The sequence below is a fragment of the Diabrotica undecimpunctata genome, chromosome 10 (assembly GCF_040954645.1).
Source record: "Diabrotica undecimpunctata isolate CICGRU chromosome 10, icDiaUnde3, whole genome shotgun sequence".
In the NCBI taxonomy this organism is placed as follows: Eukaryota; Metazoa; Arthropoda; class Insecta; order Coleoptera; family Chrysomelidae; genus Diabrotica; species Diabrotica undecimpunctata.
The window spans coordinates 28,719,704-28,746,008 of record NC_092812.1 but is presented as its reverse complement, the minus strand read 5'-3'; the positions used below and the strand labels follow the sequence as shown (position 1 = coordinate 28,746,008).

Here is a 26,305-nt window from a genome sequence, read left to right as displayed (position 1 = left end):
CAATATACATGATAATAATGATACAAAGGCGACATTTTAATGGTTTTTATATGACTTAAAAGTTTCTTACTTTTAAATTTATTTCAAATGCTTCACTTTTTGCTGATAGACGAAAATAGTGCAAAGTTACCGTTTTTTGACATTATTTTGTTAATACCTAAATCTAAAACATCGTGAATTTGAGCAATTGATTCAACATAAAAATAAAAAATGAGCTTTTACCCTTTTTTTTTGTTTTTATCATTTCTGATAAGTTTAATATAATGCCGTGTAAGTGTTTATTTGGTACTTTTGCGGCCGTAGTACTGTAGTACTTATCTTAGATAAAGTTATATACTTGCTGCAGCACTTAAGTTTAATGTATTATTAATGAAACCCAGCGAGATTCTCGAAACTGCTAACCGAAATTCGAATCGTTTAAGAATTAAGATTAAGTTAATTAATTTTCGAAATAGAGAGATAAACATAAAATCACAACTCTCGTTAAGTAATTACCAAACAAACTAACAAGAAACATGTGCTCGTCTTGTCTAATTTACAACTATTTGCTTAAAATTTCCTCCTTTCTGTCAGCTCAAGAACTTGTACTTGTCCCATTTGTTTCATAACTTATGCATAAAGGAACTTTTGTTTCCTCTAAACGAGACCGTACATCCATAATCAGAAAAGTTTTCTGTATTACTTTGAACGAACTTGCTCAAAGATAATTTCAATTAGCACTTTAATAAAAACAAAACAGTGGTAGGTGTTTATTATACAGCCTTTTGTGAATTTCTTATCGCTCTTTGGGTGCTTTAATTCACCGTCTCCGGTGATTTATCGTTGGCAAGGTAATCGCACAAACGTTTTTCTCTAGTTACGTCTACGACTTTGGGATTTGTGCCGAAGGCCTATTGGATTTCCAGAATCGATTTTATTACCCAGTTGCTGATAAGGTTGGTCTGAAACGACATAAATTCTGTTATAAAATTTGCCTTGTTACAAATGGTATAGTTTTCATGAAACTTAATACATGGACGTTAAATCGGAAGGAACTTTTCGAGCATGACATAAAATCCAGAAAGTTTCTATCTGCATCACTAAATATGTTTATTCTTTATATAGCAGTTTGTTTAAAACATTTAATTTCAACGTTTAACTGCGTGGAATGGCATAGAACTGACAAATACTCAACATATAAGGTATCTTTCCCTTTCGATAAAATTGACGAAGTCTACAAACCTAATATTTGGCCCAAAGGAGCTGCCGTTAGGAGATTTAACTTCAAAAGAAATTTTTAGAACATAAAGATGACGGAGGAAGAAATCTAGAAGCTTCTACAAACTTTTATCAAAATAAACTAATTCGACAAGGTACTGTAAGCATGTTTAATGTTAATTTGGAGTGTATTTCAAATTCAAAAGTTGATATGATCAATGCTTTTCTTGCGGATCAAAATTTATATGACGTCATGTGTTTTTCGGAGCACTGGCAAAGTGAAGAAAATTTAAAATTAATTAGCATCTCCGGCTTTTCATTAGCTAATTTTTTTTGTTGGGCAAAAAAGAAATAAAATGGAGTTGTAATTTATGTAAAAGAAAATCTTATGTATTCTTCTCTTAATTTAAATGAATAAAATCTAGAGCAAAGTTTTGAATTTTGTGCAATTTATGTACCTTCAATAAAAACCAATATTTTAACTGTATAAAGATTGGGTACGGGTGACTTTGACTTGTTTTTGGTGAATTTTGAGGATGTCATAACTTCCTTGTTTAATAAAGCAGACAAACTGATCATACTTGGTGATTCTAATATAAATTTTAATATTAAATCTGACCCTTTTTTTGATATTCAAAATCTTTTGGTCTAAAAGTAACTATAAACGATTATACTAGAATCACATCCCAGTCCGATAGTTGCATCGACAAAATTATAACAAATTTTTCTGAAAATATCTACAGAGTGGGCGTATTTGAACCTTGTTTTTCTGACCATTAAGCTCAATTTTTATTTATTGACTCTAAGCATAAAGTTATTGACACTAATCAAACATTTCAATGGTTTATTACTTCTTCTGGTTTACAGAAGCTTAAACTTGCGCCAGCTAGTACAAATATGGACTTTTTCCATGATATCATTAATGATCCTGATGTTTTGACAGTCTTTTCTACCGAAACTTATAACAATTTAATATTAAAGCATTTTCCACTAAAAAAAGTAAAAGTATCTAGTTCATTATTTGTGATTCGCCAACTAGCATGGGACTTTGAAACATTAAAAATACCATATTTTTCTTTATTCCACTCTCACCTAAACTATGGTGTAATCATATGGGGCAATTCAACAAATGCTCTTCAATTTTTTAGAATGCAAAAGAAGCTATTAGGATTTTAGCAGGGGTTAGTTATCTAGAACACTGCCGACCTTTCTTTATTACATTCTAAATTATGCCGCTACCTACTCTGTTGATATTTTAAGTTTTAACTAAAATTTACAGAAAACGTGGCCATTTAATAATGCAGTCTGATGTTCACGACCATAATACGCGTAACTGTCACTCCCTATGAACAAATCGCTGTAGATTAAGACTCAAAAAAAAATTGTCTTAATTATAACTGTTACAATATTTTACCAAAAAGTATTAAACAGCTAAGCTGTAATAGTTTCGAAAAAGTTATATAAGAATAAAAAATATCTTCTAAAACATTGCTTTTACTGCTCAGAAGAATATATTACGCATTGCAGAACATCCACTGAACTGCTTACTGTAACTTTGCCATAAATCTTTTTCTGTTTAATATGTGTTCTTGTTTGTATATATTTAAGTTAGGTTTTATATTCCTTTTTTATTTGTATTTTTTTTAAATTGCTACAAAAAATATTTGTATCTGTTATGTAAATAAATAAATACTCTACTATGCAAGGCCGTATAACAAATAGTTTATGATTTACGAGAAGTACAGCTATTTACTGAGCCTCTAAGATACTTACTGTTTAGAGCAGGTTCATTGTATTATTTCTTAACATCTGGAGAAAACCGTAGTAAAAGTACAGCCTCTCAAGGATCTTCGAATCAAAGGATAATCAAGCTTACATTGATGAAATGAGCATCAAAGGAAGGCTACATCAAACTCCCATTTGTTTGGCGAATAGTACTGTGCCTTCATCAAGATTGCGACACCACTGCATTCAGAATATATTTATAAAACTAATAATATATAAATACAGTACAAAACAAATAGTAGCACAATAGAGCAGATCTCTTTTTCTTCTTCTTTTTCTTCCTCTTTATAAGCAATTCTGCTTGTTAATTGGCGGAAATACCTCTTTGGAAGGTTGTCACTCTTCTTCTGCCGATTGGTGACTCATCTCTTGCTTTTTTGACGACACGGGTCTTATCTATTCTGCTTATGTAGGTATTACATTCTTTTTTCTATTCTGTGTCCATTATTTTATACAATCTACGTAACATTTTCTTCTAATTTCTTCACTTCTCTTTCGATCTCTCAGCGTATTTCCTGTAATTATTCTCAGTACTCTCATCTCTGCTGCTTCCAGTAGCCTTTGCGTTGTGGCTGTGTCGGGCCTTGTTTCTGAGGCATATGTTATTATTGGTCTTACACTCCCTTTATAAATTCTTGATTTCATCTCAGTGTTAATGTGTCTAATTCGCCATATAGTGTTATTAACTCTATTTTCTTTTTGTACTTGATCTCTCTCTTGTTTGTCCAGGTCTCCATAGCTAGACAGTGTAATTCCCAGGTATTTTATTTTCATTACTTGTTCGATACTGATGCCATCAATTTCTATTTTACATCTGGTTGGTTCTTTGCTGACTACTATTGTTTTAGTTTTTTGAGATGAGATTATCATGTTAAATCTGTAGACCAGTCTTTGCAGACTGTCTTCATCTTGGACTACCAATATTGCGTCGTCTACGTAACAGAGTATTTTTATTTCTTTGTTTCCCATTCTGTATCTTCTTCCTTTGTTAATGCTTTTGATGATTTTATCTATGATCAAATCGCCTTGTCTTATTTCGCTGCCTATTTCTATAGGTTCTGTAAGTTGTCTATCTATTCTGGCTTCCATTTTGTTGTTTTGGTAGATGTTTTCGATAGTTTTTATAATATTTAGGGAAACTTATCTATTATACAGAAGATGGATTATATCTTTGACTCTTACTCTGGCAAACGCTTTCTTTAGGTCAATCATACACAGACATGCTGGTCTATTATGCTCTAGTAATTACTCAGTAATTTGCTTTATAACGAATATTGGATTTGTACACGATCTTTCACTAAGAAAACTTGTAAAAGTTTGGTTGTAAGTTTTAGCGTAGTATTTAACAAGTTTATACCTTTGTAGTTTTCTGGCTGTTTTTTATCTCCTTTTCTGAATCGTAGAATTAGTTCGCTCTTTCTCCATTTTTCCTGTATTATATTGTGTATATTGTGCACATTAATTATAGTGCATAATTAATGTTGTTAATTGTTCTGTTATTGCTGCTCCACACTATTTCATTAATTCGTTTGGAATCCCGTCTTTACCTGCTGCTTTTCTATTCTTTAGAGTTTCAAGTATTTTCCAAACTTCCTGTATATTTATATTATGTTCTTCATTTGTGGTAATTTCTGGTATTTCCGGTTCTAGCGTCGTTTGTTCTTCGTCTACATGGAGCTTTTTTACGTAGTCAATCCACGTATCCTTTTCTATGTGTTTTGGTTCTATTAGTTCCTTTACCTCCTTTCTTTGACCTCTTATGGACACTTATGAACTCTTATGAACTCCATCTGTAGTTTTGTTGGGTGGATCGGGTAGCTCGACAGAACTGTTGCCAGTCCCAAGCCCGGATAAAGGAGGGGGTCTACAGCCAGGTTATCACCTTACTGATAGACTATAAAACCATACAGCTCATAGGAACAGCATTATGCCTCGGAACAGGAATGATTCTTGTATTATTGCGACTGTTAAATTCCCCGATTTCCCCCGATTCCCCTTTTAGTTGGAGTTGCAACTTACGTAAGCTACATCTTACCCTGCGGATTCCGAAATACCACTCTCTGTTAGCTGACTGTTCTAGTAAGTTATAGTTTCGAAAGTAAGAAAAAAAATTAAAATGTATACGAACATGTGATTTAAAGTAAAAAAATGAGGCTAACAAGAGAGGGTGCGGACAGTGGAAGTGACGACGACACGACACACACCAGCCGAAGCGCACAGTCACTTAAACACACCCACACACTACGCAGGGCCTGATTTTAACGCTTCGCGGGCCTGAGATGTCCCACGGGCCGTAGCTTTTCTATTTCTGGCGTAGACGAAAGTTCGAAATGTCAGGAAAAACAATAAAGCACTACAAATTCAGACAATTTTAGACCATTACCAGTGCAGAATTCTACAAAATTTTTGTTAATAGCTTTACACACTTCAATTAAAAACTTTACATACTTTTGCTACTATCGCGTAGAGGGCAGCACGTATTATATAAGTAACCTGTAGCATGTAAAGGACTAACACCGATAGTTAAAACTGGTGTTATTGATTCTTAATATATATAAACTAGTTTGGAAGTTAAGTAGAAGTATGTCTACACGGTGATCGAAAGAGTTAAACAAGCTCTTTTACCATAATCTTTCAGTAATAAAATCAAAAATGAAAGAATACCGAAATATATAAATTAAACATTTCTCGCAATATTTAGAACATTTTTTTCGAGACTGAACAACTGTATACTTATGTAATGATGATGGATTACTGAAGTAATGTCTGTTATTTACAAACCTCTTAAATTACAAGTTGGATACAACAAAAACAAACAAGAAAAAAGGAAAGGTTTTCTGCGATAATAGATAAATTCTTGACCCCTTAATCAATAGTCTTGTGTAAAGAAAAGTCGGTAAGAATTCAAAGGCATTTAATATTTATAAGACGTAAAGGGCAGGACCTGAATAACTTACGTGTTGTTTTTTTATTGTAAAATGTCCAATTTATTTTTGCTTTGATATAATAAAACTTATTTGAATCGAATTTTGTTTGAACTTGATGTATATGATAATAAAACTGTGTAATTTAAATAGGTTTTTATCGATTTTATAATATATTAGTCCAGGAAATAAGTTTTTCTCCGAATATCTCAATAGCCAAGTAATTGTTTTTCCGATTATATGTACCCATAATAAGCAAACTAATTTTAATTTTATTAATTTTAATTCAAAAGAAAACACGAACACAACTACTGAAGCTGCAAGTCGTGAAACAGGGGGAAAAATAAAATTCAACGTAAAAAATTGTTTCCAAAACATGACGCTAGGCTTCTACTTGTACGCTAGTTAAAGAACATTTGTGCCGCTATAGTCATACTGTGTTTTAAGATAACCTTTCGTTTTGGACGGCTATTGCCGTCATAAAACAAAAAAGAAGATAGAACAAACCTAGGAAAATATAGACCTATTATCCTGTTGAACCACATATACAAGCTCTTCACTAGGTTAGTGACATCAAGGATTGGCCATATGTATATTGAACTTATTTACAATATTTACAAAAATGTTTGTTATGATACAGGATAAAACCCGACCAATAAAAATAAAACGTGGGATAATGCAAGGAGATACATTGTCTCCGAAATTATTCATAACGGCATTAAAGCATGCCTTTAAGATGGTCAATTGGGACCAAAGAGGAGTAAAAATAGACGGCGAAAAGATTAACCATCTCCGTTTCGCAAATGATATTGTCCTTATCACAGATAATTTAGGAGAAGCCACAGATATGTTAAATGAATTATACTTTGCATTTTCGAAGGTGGGCCTCAGAATGAACTTGACCAAAACTAAGTTTATGACAAATATGTTCTCCAGTAAACATTTAACTATTTAAGCCAAAGTGCTAGAACTGGTGAAGAAGTATACGTATTTGGGTTATGAAATAAGAATCAGCAGGGATAACCAAACATGCGAAATCTAAAGATGAATTACTTTAGCGTGGACAGCCTTTGCAAAACTGCGAGACACACTTAGAGCCAACATACCAATTAGCCTCAAAAGAAAAGTATTTGACCAATGCGTACCGGTCATGAGCTATGGGGCGGAATTTATGACTAAGCTTCGAAATTGAGAGTGGCACAGAGACGAATGGAACGGTCTATGCTGGGAATGACGTTGTGGGACCGAATAAGAAACGAATATCTGCGAAGAAGGACCAGTATTGCTGATGTTGTAAAACGCATAAAGGAACTGAAATGGAACTGGGCAGGCCAGGTAGCGAGGAGAATGCACGACTCACGAGTAGACAAACGTAGTAGAGGAAGACCACCTACACGTTGGGCTGACGACATGAGGCGTATCACCAAAAATTGGCAACAATGAGAACAAAATCGATAAGAATGGATAAGTTTAAGGGAAGCCTATGTTCAGCAGTGGACGTGATAAATGAAGGCTGGATAATGATGATAATGATGATGACTATCATTTCCATTTATAAAAAGGAAATAGAAAGTAATGACGAAACTATATTGATATTAGTGTCACAGCATGTATGAGCAGAGCAAACTATAAGAGAAAATATTAAAAGTGAAATTAGAAACTGTGGCTCAGACAAAATTGGAGAGAAACTAGTAGGATTTACAGCCGGAAAATTTTACGTAGCCAAAATTTATATACTCCAAAAATTGATTAAAAAAAATGCCAAAGATCCGACCGGTCCAAAGGGCGTTTGTAGAATTGAAGAGAGCAAATAAAGCAGTTCCCAGTGTAATAATCAATAATTACTATTGTAATAATAAATATAAATATATTGGGGGTGAAGACACCATTCTAATAAATTGGGGGGTTAAGCGTGATAATTTAGGATTGAAGCTGTAATTAAAGCTAATAAACCCCTCTAATGAATTGTCTCCCTCTGATAAAGGCTGTCACCATGGTAGACGACGTCTGTCTCAATATCCTTATCAAGGCCTCTACAATCCTTAGGGGATACTTATCCCTGCGAGCGGGGCAAGGCTTACTGGCTTCACTAGTCCGGACTGACTGGTTTCGCCCTCGCGGATTTACAAGAGGGTAGAGAAATTTTTTGGAAAGGAAGGGAATTAAGGACTTCTCGGTCTCAGGTCCTGCAAAGAGTGAGAGGCTATGGGCTTACGTTAGAAGCCGGAGCACTGCATAAGCGAAATGTGTATCTCTTCTAGTCTCGACCTGTAACGGCTAGGAATAACAAAAACAAATTTTAGTTTACAATGTATTAACTAGACTGTATACTACAGAATATCGGTTAAGACCAAAAATGTTCGATCAGGCGCGAAGGGAGACGAGAAGAGACAAGCAAGGAATTAAAGGTCAGACAATTACCTTATCACTAGATATACCTGGGGTTAGTATATAGATCTTAGTTACCTCCGCGTATCTAGGCTCTAGCTAGGGAATACGCCTCCAGTCTACCGGGATTTGAGATTGCGAACCTTCGAATCTCCAGTTGCCGACACTTATGCGACACACTATCCCGTCGAGTTAAATAACGCGTCCACTGTCTGCGTATCGTCCGATCTCCACACTATGGCGTGGAGCGTCTCCGTGACTACTTCCCACTAACGCGCTGGCCCCCTTGTTCGCCTTTTTTATTAGTCTCTGTTCTCAAATTTCAGTCGTAGTACCAAGGTCGAGTTATTGTTTTTTTTGCTGACTGATCCTTGTGTTGTATATCGGCGGAGGTCTATGTTTTGAAACGTGATTTAAACAACCTTGGTGGCCTGATATTTGAGACTCGTGTAATACATTTAACTGGGTCGAGTTTTCAATCCTTGTTTAATGTAAAATGTTTACGTAAATATGTTACCTACTAGCTATGAATTGATTTGTTCTTTTAATCAATTTGGAATATGTAATAATTTTTTAAATAATTGTTTCTCTTTGCTAGGCTAATTGTCTCTTAATTTTTCCTTCTTTATTTCCTTGCTATATGTCCATTACACCAGTAAAAAACTCTGAAAGGCAATATCGGAAAGGCTAAAAGTCGGAATACCCCAGAACTTGATAGCAACTCTAAAAAATCTCTATGAAGACGTTATTAAAAGCTGTTGAGATTATTTATTGATTTTTCTTTATTTACAGTTAGTTGTCAGGGAGTTGACCCTTAAAAATCATACGAACAAGCAGAATAATGAAGAGAATATTACTTTTGGGATCCCAAAAAAGATACAAAAAAGTTTACCACTTGTTTATTAGCACTTTTTCAAAATCGACGTTCGATCGACATTCAAAATCGACGGTCGCTTCAAGCGTTGTCTCTGAGAGAACGGTTCATTCTACAAAAAAAGTTCTATTAAACATTTTTGGTTAAAATTATCTCAGCTACATTTTTTATTTAAAACATTTTTTTCTACAGCGTACAGATTCTTGGCAAATAGATTTTTTTGCGTTTTTGCCCCCCTACGATGGGGGTTTTAGGGGGAAGCCCAGTAGTAAAAGTTGTAAACTTTTTTGAATTGTTTTTTGGGGTCCCAAAAATTGACATTTGCAGCAAAATTCAGCTTGTTCGTATGATTTTTAGAGGTCCAGTGACGACTGGAGTAAGTTTATTTCAAACAAAATGACATAAGACATCTGTTTCATTGTTGTTAAAAATGAATATATTTGTATCGTTCAAAGGAAAATGACTATATTCAGAATATACCAAACTGAAATAGTTAATTGAAAAAACTATAGAAAAATTTTTTTCATCTGCATAACTAAAATGATTTATTAAACCCTAAAAATCACAAAATGAATTAATGAGGTATAGTCCTTGGGATCTTCAAGATGACAGCGTAAAATTCATAAAAATTTGCATCGGTTATAACGGGAAATTGGAACGATCAGAAACGCGCATAAGACAAATTATATTTCGTTATAAATTGGGTAAAATTGGAGGGATAAAACGGGTGTCTTCTGCCACCAAATTGAACTGTAATTGAATCGAGTTTTATGTTACAATCTTTTGGAATAAAATATATAAAGTGTCATGCAGTAAACCTTGAAATTGAGAAATAATCTACCATCTGATATGGGAGAATGTTTTGTCTGAACGAAAAGCTTTATTTAATGACATTATTCTATAAAATACAATTCAATGTTTTTGTGCTCTTAATAGTATAACATTAACAATGTTTTTCCAAAACAATAGTCGTTACTCAATAAGTTCTACAAGTTTTAGTTATTTTTTTAATTCTATACAGGTAATTGTTGTATCTATATCTATATTTGGCCTATGAAATTAGATAATTATCATTTTTGTGACCGCTATCATTAGTCGAATTAGATTAGCTTATTATCTTTGTCACTGCGTAGCAACCGCTAACTACATAACTACCATTAAGCTTAAGAACTTAGCTTAATGGCATGTAAGCCCTAAAACAGTCATTATATTCTTACTACCACAAATGCAAATCAATCAGCATGTTGTTCTCTATTTCCATGGTGAACTAAATCTTATGGTTTGGGAAATTTAAGTTCACTCTTCCAATTACTCCATAAAAGGCCCTAATTTTTCTACAAAAAAACTTGCAATAACTGAGCTCAATGGAATTCTCATTGCTTTGTGATCAGTCAATTATTCCAAACATCCTCCATCCTACTAAAAATATATTATGGTAACATACCCACATTAAATATACCAAATACCAAGGAGTACGACCGTCAATTTAGAGATTTTAGAATTTAGAGATTTATCAGCCATATTTGGCAAAATAAGTCAGCTGCTTAATTGATTTTATGGAATACGTTTCGCTTTTTATTTTTAAAAGCTTCTTTAGTTCCCTACAAAAAATAATGGTGTAAAGGGTACCCTCTAAAGGCCCTCATTCCCAGAATATAATTTATTTAATTTTTTTACGTTTTATGTAATTAAAAAATAAGGCTCCACGCAATCTTACGTAATTTGGAAGATAACAGCAGGTCTAATCTTTTTTATTGTATGTATTTACTCAAAAGCTATGTCTCTGACTTTTTTTTAAACTTTTCCGTGCGGTGTGCCATCTTTAAAAATCCGAAAAACTGTTTTTAGGTGTTTTGGGCATTTTCACCATTTTATAGACTTCGAAATAGATCAAATCAAGGTTTTTGTAGATTATATATATTATAAATTAAATGAGGCCTTTAAGACATTCAAAAATTAAAGAGAACACCTTTAACCTTCCCCAAAAACCATGTTTTTCACGTTTTCTAGGGGTTTTGGCGGAGGTAATCATATTTTTTGAGATCGACAAAACCTGAATAAATTTTCTCATATTTTTACTTTGTATGTGAATAAAAAAATAAGACTCAGTGCAATTTTTCTATATTTACAGACAGGTAGGTTCAGTTTAGATAACCTACAAATGCATTTTGTTTTTTTTTCGAAAAAAAAAAATAACTTTTTTTGGAGGACCAAAAACCGTGAAAACATGGTTTTTGGGAGGATTACAGGAGTTTTGTCCAATTTTTAAATTTCTTAAACACCTAATTTAAGTTAAAATATATGTAACCTATAAAAAACCTTAATTTGGTCTTTATTGAATTTAATGGAATTGAGAATTCTAGGTGTTTCCTGACACGGGAAACTAGTACCTGCTTAGGGCCCCTTGTCCAGGATCACGGATGAAGTTCAAAACGGCAGCCATCGCGGAGAAGAATACCTTCGGTACGGTGTGGATGGCGGAAGTGACAATCCCTTGATTTTAGGGATTGTATAAAATCACTCACCAACCCGTCTGCTAGCGTGGTGTTTTAAGGCTAAAAAACATCCTAAAAGGAATATGACGATATCTAAAACAAAGGGAATGGATCCCCAGGTAGGTAGATCATACAGTAATGGCAAATCTCACTCCTTAGGAAAAAAGGACAGCTTCATGGAATCTGGAAAAATACATCAAGGACTTAAAATGGGACATAATTGGTCTGGTAGAGGTAAAAAGAAACGGGGAATAGTGTATAAGACTAGAGTCCGGTAACGTCCTATATTATAAAGGACGAGAAGAACTAAGCCTAGATGGCGTAGGATTTTAAATTTTCAAGAAATATGCACATAAAGTAGAGCAATTCGTAGGAATATCTGAAAGAATTGCAATGATTAGACTAAATGTAAACGAGAACATCTCCCTGAAAATTATTCAAGTATACGCTCCAACCGCAGCACATCCCGATGAAGAGCATAGACGAACTTTATAAGAAAATTGCAGAAACTAGTACGATTTATCACAGCACGTATACAATGATAATAGTAGACTTCAATGCTAAGATCGGACAAGGACTTACAAAAACAGAAAACTATATAGGACAATTGGGCTCTGGAGTTAGAAATAAGAGAGGAGAAACCTTGGTTAACTTCCTACAAGCCCACGAATACTATGCAATGAACATATTCTCTAAGAAAAAACCTCAAAGAAAATGGACGTGGCTATCCCCAGATGGAAAAACTCGGAACGAAATAGATTAAATACGGTGTAACACAACAGATATCATACAGGACGTAACAGTAATATATACGGAGTCAGTAGCGATGATTACACCCGATAACATCAAAAATAGGGTCTAGAATCTATTAAAGTAAGTTTAATTGAACTATCCCATTGAATTAACTTGAAAGTTTATGTTGATGGAAATTTAAGGCTCTGATGGTAGAGGCTGTTCATATAAAATTATTTCAAGATCATTTGATTTAGCTCTACCAACTTCATAAGGTTCCATAATATCCAATCTATTACTCACTTCATGTGTTTAAGAGTTTTACATCTAAAAGAGAATACGAGTGGTTTATTGACAGAATGTATTGTTGTATTTTGGATGTAGTATTTATTAATTAATTTTAGATGTTCTGAAATTCGTGTCTGTATTCTCCTGCCACTTTGGCCAATGTAAACCGCTTTATAAGAAGCACAACAAAGCTTATAGACCCCAGATTTGTGTAGCATAGGAACTACATCTTTTGTACTGATTAATGATCTGATAATCTATTACGTTTTAATTTAAGATTTGTAGATTACATATCATTATATAGATATTCTTTTGTTGCAGGTCTTTTAGATTATCCAGGTACGTTAACTGAAGACGGTAAGTAATATAAAATGAATTCATGCTAAAATAAACTAATGAGAATAAACAATGAATTGATATAAACTATTGTGCCCTTCTTTGTACAATATCGTGCCTTTAATTCAATTCATTAGTCTCGTAGTTTCTACTGATTCTTTAAGTGCCGTCCTCCTCTTGCACTGGACCATATACTTTTTTCATTGTCTTTCTATCGAATGTCTTGAGTTGCTCTTGATCTTTTTTTGTCATTACCCAGGTCTCACATTCATAGGTTCATCATCATCATCACCCAGCCCTTTACGTCCAGTGCTGGACATAGGCCTCCCTCATTTTTGTCCATTGTGCTCTATCTTGAGCACCTTTCATCCAATTTCTTGACATTTTCTTGAGATCGTCAGTCCAACGAGTAGGGAGTCTTTCTCTACTTCTTTTGTTTAACCCCGGCCTCCACTCAAGCAATCCTTTCGTCCACCTTTCATCACTGATTCGGACGACGTGTCCGCCTCAGTTCCATTTACATCGGTAACTCCTGTTCTTTGTCTTAAGTATGCATTTCTAACTCGGCCACGAAACGATATACTGAGCATTGACCTTTCCATTTTCCTCTGAACTATTTGCAGCGTTTTAGAATTTATAGCTGTCAATGTCAAAGTTTTGGCACCATAGGTTAACACAGGCAACACACACTGTTCAAATGTTTTATGTTTTAAAGAAATTAGTATATCGCTTTTAAAGATATCTTTGAGTTTTCCATAGGTTGCCCATGCTAAGTTTAGTTTTCTTCGTAGTTCGTATGTTTGGTTGTCTATTGTGATCTTTATTTCGTTTGCTCTACTTCGTTGTCTCCAATATTGATATTTCGGCTAGGTACTAGGTTTGTCATGAATTTTGTTTTGGAGATGTTTATTTTAAGACCCACACTGACACACACTAACTAAAGTTCATGTATACATATCTCCTTGAGGTTGTCTGAGAACAAAACTATGTCGTCTGCGAATTGCAAATTTGTTAATCTCCTAGCGTCAATGTTCAGGCCTTTCTGTTCCCAGTTAAGTTTTTTATAAGCATATTCTAGCACTACGGTAAACAGTTTAGGCTTAGGCGATAAGGTATCACCCTGTCGGACTCCTCTGCCGATTGAGATATGATCCGTGTTTTTATATAGTTTCTCCGACATAGTTGCGTTGATAGGTTACTTAGGGTTTAATTAATGTTCTGTAAATAGTCGTTCTTGTTATTTCTACACATTCGATGGTATAATTGACTATTGTCATATTATTTTTATTGTGAGATGCCCTTTTAACTTTCATGTACTTTTTTTTTCACTTATTTTGTCTTCTTTTCGTGCTTCGGGAATAATTTTCCTGAAAACTTGCATCAGTCATTGCTTGCTTCTGCTAATGAGCGACATCATCTGCATATGCAGTCATTTGCACTGTTTTGGTATTTATCTGGCCGGTTACATTAGTTTTTCTGGTGACCGACTCAAGTAATAGGTTAAATAGCATGATTGACAGCGCGTCTTTCTGTCTCACTCCCACGTTGATTTCAAATATGGGAGTTAGCTCTCTTTTCATTCTTACTGAGGCTTTTGACCATTGTAACATCATTTTTATCTTACATCATCAGTTTGTTTCTTCTCACACAATCAAAAGCTTGTTTAAAGTATAGATACCTATTATATAGTTCTATGTCCTATCCATAAGCTTTTTCTTGAATCCCTCTTAGTATAAATATATTGTCTGTGGTGGCTCTATTTGGTCTGAATCCATTTAATAATCACTAATTATCTTTTCTAAATAATTTAATATTTTATTATAGATATAATAAGAAAGAATTTTTTATACTACATTTAGCAATGTAATTGGCCTATAATTATTGTGTCATTCCGACTTATCTACTTTCTTATATATGGGCTGTAGCAGGATAACTTCCCATTACCTGGCATTTGCTTCTTTGTCCATTACTGTCCATTCTCTGTCCATGATATTTAATATTATTAAATAGAAGATTCTTTCCCACAATTAAGATCCTCCCATGTTCAATAATTCTGCCAAAATTTCATTCGTCGCTAGTACCTTATTAATTTTTAATTTCTCTGTAGCATGTATCACCTCTTTATAACTTTTATTTCCAATGTGTCCCTCCGCAGTGTCTCGATTTGTTGATTCTTATTGTCTGCATGTTAGTTTTCCACAAACTATTCTCTTCATCTATTTATAATTTTTTTCTCTGTTAGTAGTTCCCGTCTTTGTCTGTGCATAACGTTAGCTAAATGGCTGGGCTTTCTTTTATTCTTTTGTAGAATTTTTTTATTATTTATTACCTATATACTCGAGAATGAATTTAGTAGCACCTTGAGACTGTGGTTTTTTAGATCACTACTAATTGCATTTTATACCTAAACCCTTTTTCTAATCAACGTAAATTATATCCAAGAACGTTGCTCAGAAAACCAGGGTTTTTAAAGAAGGAGTCACGTTAATCACAACAGTGTTAAAATATATACACTTCTTTAATTTCAAGCGACATAATAACAATAATAGGTTTTTTTTCTCAAAATGACCTGTGAAAACCTAAATTCAGCTAAACCGTTTTGGATTTGACAGCCAAGCTGCATTCAAGATTCTGAAGTCTAACTTTGGAGTACGTAAGAGCTTGGAACTGCAAACAGTCCCTTATGTTATAGTATTTTTTACCGTCTACAACAGGGGTTCGCAAACTTTTTTGTATCACGCCCCCCTTTTGTTGAAATGAAAGTTTCTTGCGCCCCCACCCCTTAACAATAACATGTATGAGCCTAGGAACAAAACAAAAACAAATAAGTATTACATAGAAAACAAAACATTTATTTATACTGCCATAAGATACAATAATATCAGTTTTTATAAAATACAAAAATTTTAATAAAGGAAATATAGATTAGGTTGGTTAGTGAGATGAATGTGCTTGCATTTTCTTTACTAGTATGCCTATTCGTGGCTAAGTTTTAGTAAATGCACAACGCAAGTCACTAGCAGCATCAAGTTTATTCCGATACTTTGTTTTAATTGCCACAGGTGTTGAAAATGCTTTTTCGCACAAATAGGTGCTTGAAAAAGGGAAATATAAACGAAGAGCTTTCCGTGATACACTAGGATACACTTTGAAATATTTTAAATAAAATGAAGGTTTGTTCATTAATTCAGAGTTACGTTTGGCAGAGGAATCATGTTTTATTTCCAAAGCACCTTCCTGACATGAAATGGGTCAATTGACATTCTGAAAATACTATTGCAACAAGTGTTTGGGAAGTATTTCTGGAACTCTTTAATTAGGCTCTCCAAATGGTTTGATATTTGGGTTTTCAAACTTGATCCTTCATAAATGTCCTTGAAGCGTGTTTCTTCTGAGATTGACTCTACTTAAGGGAAACTCGAATAATTGCAGGGTTTTGCTGGTATTTTGTGCCTAAAAAGTTGCAATTTCTCAATATACATCTTAAGAAATATTTGAGTCTTCACCCTGTAGTTTTAGGTTAAGGCTGTTCAACGAGTTAAAGATGTCTGACAAATAAGCAAATATTACTTGGGTACAGTGTTTTTTTAAGGCCACGCTTAGTTCATATTGCTTTTGCTGTTCCAAGAAGGTGATTCATCTCGAAGGTCAAATAATCTGGCCAATATGTTTCCTTTTGAGAGCCATCATACTTCTGTATGAAACAGCAGTGTTTTATGACCACTCCCTAAATCTTCACAAAGAGTTTTAAACAGTCGAGTATTCAATACTGTTTTTATGTAATATACTACTTTAATACACAACTTTAAGACTGCATTCAGTTCATTTGACAGAGTTTTGCTGCCAATTGTCGATGTATAACACAATATATCCCAGTCACATCAGCAATTTTGTCCCTTACTAATTGTACAAATCCTGAACGAGAACCAAACATTGAAGGCGCTCCATCCGTACATACACCGATCAGTTTTTGCCATGTTTGTCAAAAAAGTCTGACACTGCTTTCGTAACATCAATAGCTTTTGTCGTAGTCTACAGCTCTGTAGAAAAGAGTATCTCGTCTTTCATTTTCAATCTATTGAACACAAACAATTAACTGAGAACATTGTGTTATGTCTGCAATCTCGTCTAGCTGAATAGCAAAAAATGGCGATTGCTTTACTGAATCAACTACCTGGTTTTGTATGTCTTCGACCATATCATCAATTCGACGTTTCACAGTATTGTCAGAAAGAGGTATTTAAGATAACTTTTGCCTACTCTGCGTTCCAAAAATAATATCAGCTGCCTTTAACAAACACGGTTTAACAAGCGCCTCTCCAATAATATGGATCTTCCTTTCTTTAGCAATCAGAAGTGATAGCTCATATGAAGCTTCAAGCTCTTTTTCAGATGACTGAGCCGTAGAACCAGTACTATCCAACTTCATGCGATTTAAATTTTTAGATTTTGTATCAAAAAATTCCTTTGGTTTGTCCTTAAAAGAGTTATGTTTGGATGACAAATGTCTTTCAAGACGATTAGGTCTCATTGTATCATTGCTTAATACTTTATAGCAAATTATACACAGAGAATGTTCGACATTACCATTACGCATACAAAGAAACCCATATTTGATACAATCATCATTATACTTTCGTTTCTTTGCTGAGCTCATCTTGACTACAATAACTTTCTTACTCAAATGAAAGTCAACTACGATAATTAAAATTTCACAACACTTACGCTTTCATAATGCAATAATACGTGCAGGCTAGGCCTAGGTATCTCAAACATTGAGTCACAATTGATTAGCTGCGGTTAGGTGGTCTGCGTCACCTGGAGTGAGAGAAGGAAACACTCGGTTGTTAAATGCGCGCTATTGCCACATTGAACGGCTCACATTCCATTCTTTCAAGCATTCGATTTAAATTTATGTGTAAAGTCAGATATTTCAGTGGTTTGTTTTAATTTTCTAAGCATCATGGTTAAATTTAGAACTTTAGAAAGACTACCTAAAAGTTTTTAAAAACTTTATGGTACCCTGCGTAAAGTTTTTCGATTTCAAATCGTGTTTATTGCGATTTAAGACAACAGTTTACTGCATTTTTTTTCTTAACTTTCTTTTTTCTACTATGAGTTCTCTAATTTCTTTTGGATAGTTGTTCCCGTTTCTTCTAGAAGTTATTGTGGGAGTATTTTTCCAAGCTACCTATTGGATATTTTTTATAAAAACTTCTAATTCCTCATTACTATTTAACTGGGAATAAGCCACAATTAAAGGTTAAAATACGTTTATTGACGTTTCAATTTCCACTTCGGAAATCGTTCTCAAAATACAAACATTAGTAAATTAAACAAATTTTGTTTTTGTTACTTAGTGAAAAATTCTTCTATTAATTTAATTTTATCTGACTCATCTATATTGACAATTCAGACATACATTATACATTTTAAAGTAGACGACTTTAAAATGATATTGCCAATATTGTTGAGTTGCGTTCCTGGGACGACTTTACTTATAAGATAGTTCATTCGATTACATGAAATCAACTTTAACTTGAAAATATCCGTCAGAAAAGATCATAACATGTAATTCGTCTTTAAAAAGACAAATACATGCCATGATGACAGTAAAATTCTCCTGTTAGTGATTCCATAGTAAATTATGAATTCCTCGGCAGAATGTAGTAGGATCTGGTTACCAATATTGAAAGAGGAAGTTATTAAAAAGAAAATACCAGTATTGGTAAGTCAGTAACATATAGAGAATACATCATTTATATTTTTTAAATAACAAACATATAAAATCGGAATTTGGTATTTATTGAAGGTAAAATAAATGCAAGATCAAATACTTACTATGTCGGGATAGTATTATGAGGTTTTTTTCCTGGTTTTTCCCTCATAATTTACTATGGAATCACTAACAGGAGAATTTTACTGTCATCATGGCATGTATTTGTCTTTTTAAAGACGCATTACATGTTATGATCTTTTCTGACGGATATTTTCAAGTTAAAGTTGATTTCATGTAATCGAATGAACTATCTTATAAGTAAAGTCGTCCCAGGAACGCAACTCAACAATATTGGCAATATCATTTTAAAGTCGTCTACTTTAAAATGTATAATGTATGTCTGAATTGTCAATATAGATGAGTCAGATAAAATTAAATTAATAGAAGAATTTTTCACTAAGTAACAAAAACAAAATTTGTTTAATTTACTAATGTTTGTATTTTGAGAACGATTTCCGAAGTGGAAATTGAAACGTCAATAAACGTATTTTAACCTTTAATTGTGGCTTATTCCCAGTTAAATAGTAATTAATTTAAAATGCCACAAGAAAATAGCTTCAGAACAATTCTAATTCCTCATCTAGTTGCATTGTGTTTCTCAATGGCACAGCAAGTTTAATTTTGTGTTCAAGGTTTATTTTGAAGCTCTCCCAGTCAGTTTTTTTTATTAGTCAATATTGGATTAAACTATTTTTTGATCACTGTATCACTCATAGTTTATTATTTACATATATTATTTAGTCAAAGGTATTTAATAAACATTCCAGAATATAACTAAAAAATTCAAGCTGCTTTCATAATAAATTGCCAGACGAAATCTAAAGAAAGAATTTTTCATTGAATTTCAGTTCTCGTCTGACCTTAATACAGTAAAAAAGTGTCGGAATTTGACAATAAATTGGAGTAGTGATTTTTAGAATTTGTGATAAAATTACCTAGTAAGGTTGAATAGATGTTCTCCACTCGCAATGGGATGGAAACGAACATCGGTATGTATTCCATTCCAAATAATAGACAAGGCCAAATGTCATAAAACACATTATGTCCATGTCTACAGGATGATACAAATATCATGTTTACTAATAAAAACTATTCAAACATGCCTTTAATTTAAAATACCGTTATGCAGCTATGTCTACATACTATTACTAAGTATATCTCCTCAAATTTTACCACAAAATATTCCACTAACGACATCACAAAAAACAACAAACTTAGGGAAAAACTGTACATATTATCCCATCCTTTACTTAATATCCTTAGAGGAAGTGTGCCTATGTTAGACCCCTGCCTATGACGGACAATAAATTAGAATTATAATGAAGCTATTTTCTTAAGGGGTCCATCTTATGCACGTTTCCCATAGGTAAAATACCCACACTACATCAACTAAACACACCTTGAATTATCTACATAAATCCAAACAGCGAAAACTATATTTCTAATCATTAACTGCCAGTAAAAAGAATAAAGAAGTACAAGAAACTGTACATAACAAGCATTTTCAGTTAAATATATATAAAAACAAGCAAATGCTGTGGCTCGTTGCAAATGTCAATTTTCACTGGAAAACAAGTTGATAATATACAAAACCGTACTAAAATCGATCTTTGGCCAAGTACTTGGCCAAAACTCTACAATCTCTCGCAGAAAATGCTTCATCTTTCGTCAAAAATTCTTTACATTTAACCAAATTGTGTAAACAATACCCTATCTCACCGTCAGACATTCTAGTAAGTTTCGATATCGTTTCACTCTTTACAAACATTCATATAGACGAAACTCTAAATATTCTGAAAACTAAATACACTATCCAGCAAGACCACTTATCTCTCATTAAACATTATATGTCCAACACTTCATCTTCCTTCCCTTCCTATTTCATCTTCCAAAATTAATTCTACAGACAAACAAATGGTGCCCCAATGGGCTCCTCATCCAGTAATTGCCAATATCTTGATGGAAGATTTCGAGATCCGAGCACTATCCACACCACATCAATGCTCAAACCCACATGTTGGCTACGATATGTTGACGAGACATTCGTCATTTAGCCCCATGGCAGGGATGCTTTGGTGTCTTGTTAAACCCATCTAAATGGTTTACATCCTAGTATCCAGTTCACGATGGGGGTGGAAACTGATTCATCTCTACCGTTTCTCGATGTTATTATGAAGAAAAACCAATCCCTAGGTTTTCATCACTCTGTTTATCGAAAACCTACCCATACCAATCATTACTTGCATGCCAACTCTCATCATCCCCCTTCACAAATTAATTCAGTCATTAATACGCTTGTCTCCAGATCAATACGCCTTTGCGATGATGCAAGTAGACCAGCTGAGTTCTCTAGTTTAAAACAAGCTCTCATCCAAAACGGTTACCGTGAAAATCACATTAATAGGAGCATCCACAGACATCAATCTCCCATTCAATCTCAATCCAAAGACCCAGAATCTCATCATACGAAAGCTTTTCTTCCTTACATCAAAGGTGTCACTGACAAAATCGACAACATTTTAAAATCAAGAGGAATAAAGTAAATATTTTCCCTTCAACAAAAACTTTCATCTCTTGTCCGAGCAATCAAAGACAACAATCTAAATGAACAAAACGCAGTTTATAAAATTCCTTGTGCAGACTACCCTCGATCCTATATAGGCCAAACAAATCGTAGAATCTAAAATAGGATTTATGAACATTACATTTTTGTTTGCAATTCCGACTCTAGGTCAACACCACCTTCATACAGGTCATAAAATAGATTTTGAAAACTCCAGAACCATAGCACCCATCCGCTTCTATAAACCAAGAATTATCCGAGAAGCCATAAAAATTGAAAAAGGCCAAATTGTCTCAATAAAAGAGATGACGGCATACGGTTACCTTCGACTTGGAGACCTCTCATAAAGAAATTGCCGTCCGCTGCACCCGTTAATCAAAATCCTGCTGTCAGAAATGTTCGCGCCAACTCCCGCTCCAATCTCCGCGCCAATCCCCACGCTGGCCCTCACGCCAACATCCACCCAAGCCACGTCACCAATGATAAAAATGTAAATTTTCATATACAAAATTATAGAAAGTCCTTTATTATTACATGCTCTTCTCTGTTTCACAGAAATGGGGTTAAATATTGCATAAGCTTAAAATCCGTCTTTATTGCCAAAATTGTCGGATTATTTAAAAAGCAATCAAGTACAAATATATTTATAATTTAATTAATTAAAATTTTAACGAAGGTTCTGTTTTTGTTTCAAAATGAATTTAAATTAATAATACCTTTCTTTAAAACAGATTTTATATTAAGTTTGAAAAGATCCTAAACACACAAAACTTTGGTAACGATTTTACATTTTCATGGTTCAGAAAAAGGAGAGATCGTCATTTTTGTTTATTTCACCGGAATTTAACAAAATCAACTTGCGGATAAGAAGTAACTTCTAATTTAATTTTACCAGAGTTTAGTGTTGATACATTCCAAAATTTACAAAAGGGTAAGATATTTTATAACAAAATGATATTGTTAGAAAGGAGTTCACTAAAATAAACTTTATTTGGTAATTAAGGAGACTATTAATTAAATCACTGTCAAACGGCTGTTTCTTAGGTCAATCTATTTATAAGCAAATAGACTATTATATCAGCTTTTACAATTAATATGCTCAAGAATATTGTTCTTCAGTCTTGAGTCCCGATTATATCTGTCATATTCACAGAATTGAGCAGGTGTAGAGAAAGTTTCTGCGGTACCTAGAATATAAAGCAAATGTTCCAAAAATTAATGATTATTCTTATGATTTTGCATCACTGAAAGACACATTCTTATTCATCATCTTCAGCCTGTAGCGTCCACTGCTGGACATACGTCTTCCTTAGCTCTTTCTATCTGTCTCCGTCTTGTGCGGCTTTCATCCAGTTACTGCTAACACGATTCAGATCGTCAGTCCATCCGGTTGGTGGGCATCCTCTGCTCTGTAATGCTTCTTGTCTTGGTCTCCACTTGCCAATACGTTTTGTCCATCGGTTGTCAACTTAGAATCATATCAGTCACTTGAATTTTATTCACTATCTTTTTTGTGAGTAATAATGTTTCCCCTCTATAAATGAGTACAGGTAACACACATTGGTTAAAGATTTTTCTTGTGAGCCATATGGTTAGGTCCGATTTAAATCATCATCATCATCAGTAGCTCGACAACCCTTTCTGGGTCCTGGCTTGTTCTAGGATTTTCCGCCATTCTGTTCTGTTCCTTGCTTTGTTTTTCCAGTTGGTAATCTTAAGTGTTTTCAGATCTTGTTCCACTTGTTCCATGTATCTAAGTTTGGGTCTTCCCTTTGACCTTCTTCCTACTGGTGTTTGTCTCATAATATGTTTTGGTGTTTCAGTCTCCAACATTCGTTCAACATGGCCCATCCAGCGCAGACGTCCGATCTTTATGGATGTTATGATCTCGGGTTCGTTGTATGCTGTGTACAGTTCAAAGTTATATCTTCTGCGCCATATGTCATTTTCCTTTACCCCCTTATATTTACCCCCCTCCGATTTAAATACGCAGTTTAATTTACCAAACGCTGCCAAGGCTAATCCTATGTGACGTGGGAGCTGAGTGTCTGGTTATATTTGCTTAACCGAATTTTATATCCTAAGTAGGATAATAATCCTACAATAAGATAATCCTATACCATGCAGTTTGCACAGTATTCCTTCCGTCAATACCAATATTTCGATTAAGCACCAGATTAGTCATTATTTGCCTCTTGTTCATATTAATCTTTAGTCCGACCTCCAAGGAAGCCTGATATAATTTTTCAAACATTATTAATGCATCATCCAAATGATCGGCTATAAGTACCATGTCATCTGCAAATCTCAAATGACTGAACTTCTTTCCATTTATGTAGATACCATGCTCGTTCATATCTCCCTTCTTACAAGTATGTAGTAAAAGCGTCGTGAATAACTTTGGAGAGACGTTGTCTCCTTCTCGTACTCTTCGCTGTATACAGAATTAATTTGTTTTTTGTTCAGATAGTCTTGCGCTAGATATTTGGTATTTTGGCAGATATATTGGATTATTTTTGGGTAGCAATGGTTTATTCGGCTTTCTGTTGATGCTTTTAACATTTTCTGATGGCTTATGTTATCGAAAGTTTTCTCGTAGTCCACACATATCAGCGCCAATGGTTTCCTGTATTCTGCAGACTTCTCTATCAGGTTCTTTATCACTAGTAAGTGGTCGTTAGTGCTGTATTCCGATCTAAATCCAGCTTGTTATCTAGACTGATAGAAGTCTAATTTAGCGTCCAGTCTTCTTTTGATAATTTTTGTGAAAAGTTTCTATACGTGTAAAAGCAAACTGATAGGAGGGTAGTTTTTTAGATCTGTTATGTCTCCTTGCTTGTGTAATAAAGCAATGACTGCATTGTTCCATTAAGAAGGAGTTTTTGCTTGGGAGATGCATTCGGTAAAAAGCTTTGTTAAAGCCTGAATAATTTTATTTCCACCAAAACGGTCGAGCAGCACTCCCTTTTCATTTCTTTTAGTGTCTTGGACTGGGAAAGGTATTTGGAATGTATTAAACAATCAACTATTGCTGATGACCACGGATGTTGTTAGAAATTTACGTGTCCTGATTTAAGAGTAATTTGGGCTTCTCTTTGCTCCTTTTTGTGTTATTTCGCTGTGTCCGATAATGTCCCATTTTATTCTTTTCAGATCTTCCTCCAGTTACATCAACTTCTGGTCTGATATAAGAGTTCAAACATTCTATGAAGCAATTTGCATTTGGCGCTCTTTGTAGTAGCCTGATTTTTTCCGAGGATTCTTAGCAATCTCTGTTCCAAACCTGTTTCAACAGCTACCTTGGTTGGGGTTGTTGGAGCCGCCGGAGACTGAGGGCCATTCAGTAGTTTCGTCTTTTATGGAAAATAATTTTTTTGGTTTTAAGCCAGTAAAACGCTACGCTGGGCTAGTGCGTTTTAGCGAGTTGGTTTGCAAGTGGGGGGAGGAAACGGTAAAGATGAGAATGCTTTGGACATAGTTTTCTCGAACATGGGAGGCTTGGGAAAACCATGAGCTCGCGTGGGTAGGTGTGCTATTCCAGAAGTAGATCTATCTTTTGCCGAAATCGCAGGGAAGTATACACCAGCTGCCCATAGAAAAAAAAGTATCCACCTGCTACCAATATAGTATTACACCCTCCTAGTATATAACAGCAAAACATAAAAAAATATAATGACTGAAAGTGCTAAAATAGAATATTTCTTCTAAAAAACGGTCTCCTCTTTGAGAAAACGTTTTATTTCCTGTATAGTTAATAACAAACGTGTTGGTAGTGTAAAAATGGAATGTTTTTCAAGAATTTTCGTTTTCTTCTTTACCAGAACTACCGGTAAAGTCCAAAAATTTATTTTATGTTTTTATGAGTTACTACGCTTGTTTAGCTGGTATAACACCTGCAATTGATTGAACATTATTATTTGGACACAAAAATGTTGATATAAAATATACTTTTTTATTTATTCCACTCCCATAATTTTATTAAACAAACCTGTTAGCTATATTATAAAACATTTCCTGGAGTGCGATTATACTCTCATAAAATCAATATTACATTTTATAAAACGTGCACGTTTCAACTTTGTTTTAAAGAAAAACATCCACATTTCCCTACGGAAAATTGTAGTAGTTTTACCAAAACAAGAGTGTAAAACAATCCCTAACCATTCAACCGTTGTTGAAGTTTGAAGAAAACAAATTAAATTTTTAAAATTTTTAGGACGCTGCGTCCCTATGGAAATTAGTAGTGTGACAGAATCTTACTACAGTTTACAGGCAGATGCATTTCTACTTTCGATTTGGTGCAAAGCAATAAAATATTTGCTTTTAATAGACAACGGTATGTTTTAAAATTGTTTGCATTGCTATGCAGTAATTAAATTTTTTACACTTTTCCAGAGTTATAAGTGTACAGCTTATGTCATAACTATTTTCTTTGGGAGATGTCCTTGAAAGCAATTGAAGCGTTTATTTGAAAAACAAGATTTATCCAAAAATTAAAACTTGGCAAATCAAGGAAAACTTCCACGCTTCAATTTATTTCAAATTTTACTTTTACTAAGATATTCGTTGGAAGCAGTGTGGATATCAAAATAATTGTACAAGCTGATTTCATATCTTTATTAAAATTTTAAACAAAAATCGGTAGAAACTTAGCAAAATATATTAGAAAATTAACAAAAATAACAAAAAATTCTATGATGTCTATTCGCCACCACTGCTGTTATCATTGCTAAATTGTTCTAGGACTGGAGTATGGTCCTTGGTTTACCCGGATTCTGGTTCTAGATTAAGATAAAATTCTATATTAAGAAGATTCTTGAGATATTTAGTTAACTCCATTAGATCGCGAAACTTTGGTTGACTTATTTTATTTTTCGCTGTATTTGGTATCAGAGTTGTTTGTTTTGGTGTTTTTCCAGTAATGGTGTGGAACGTCCATGGACC

At 33.9% G+C, this 26,305-nt stretch overlaps 1 protein-coding gene across 1 annotated transcript in view; it reads left to right on the top strand.

The window, feature by feature from the left end:
• Positions 1-26,305, top strand: part of LOC140451849 (agrin-like) — a 714,345-nt gene that overhangs the window by 349,460 nt on the left and 338,580 nt on the right. Inside the window, exon 3 of the mRNA XM_072545755.1 lies at positions 13,005-13,022. Coding sequence (XP_072401856.1) covers positions 13,005-13,022 — 18 coding nt within the window. The remainder of the gene's footprint in view (positions 1-13,004; positions 13,023-26,305) is intronic.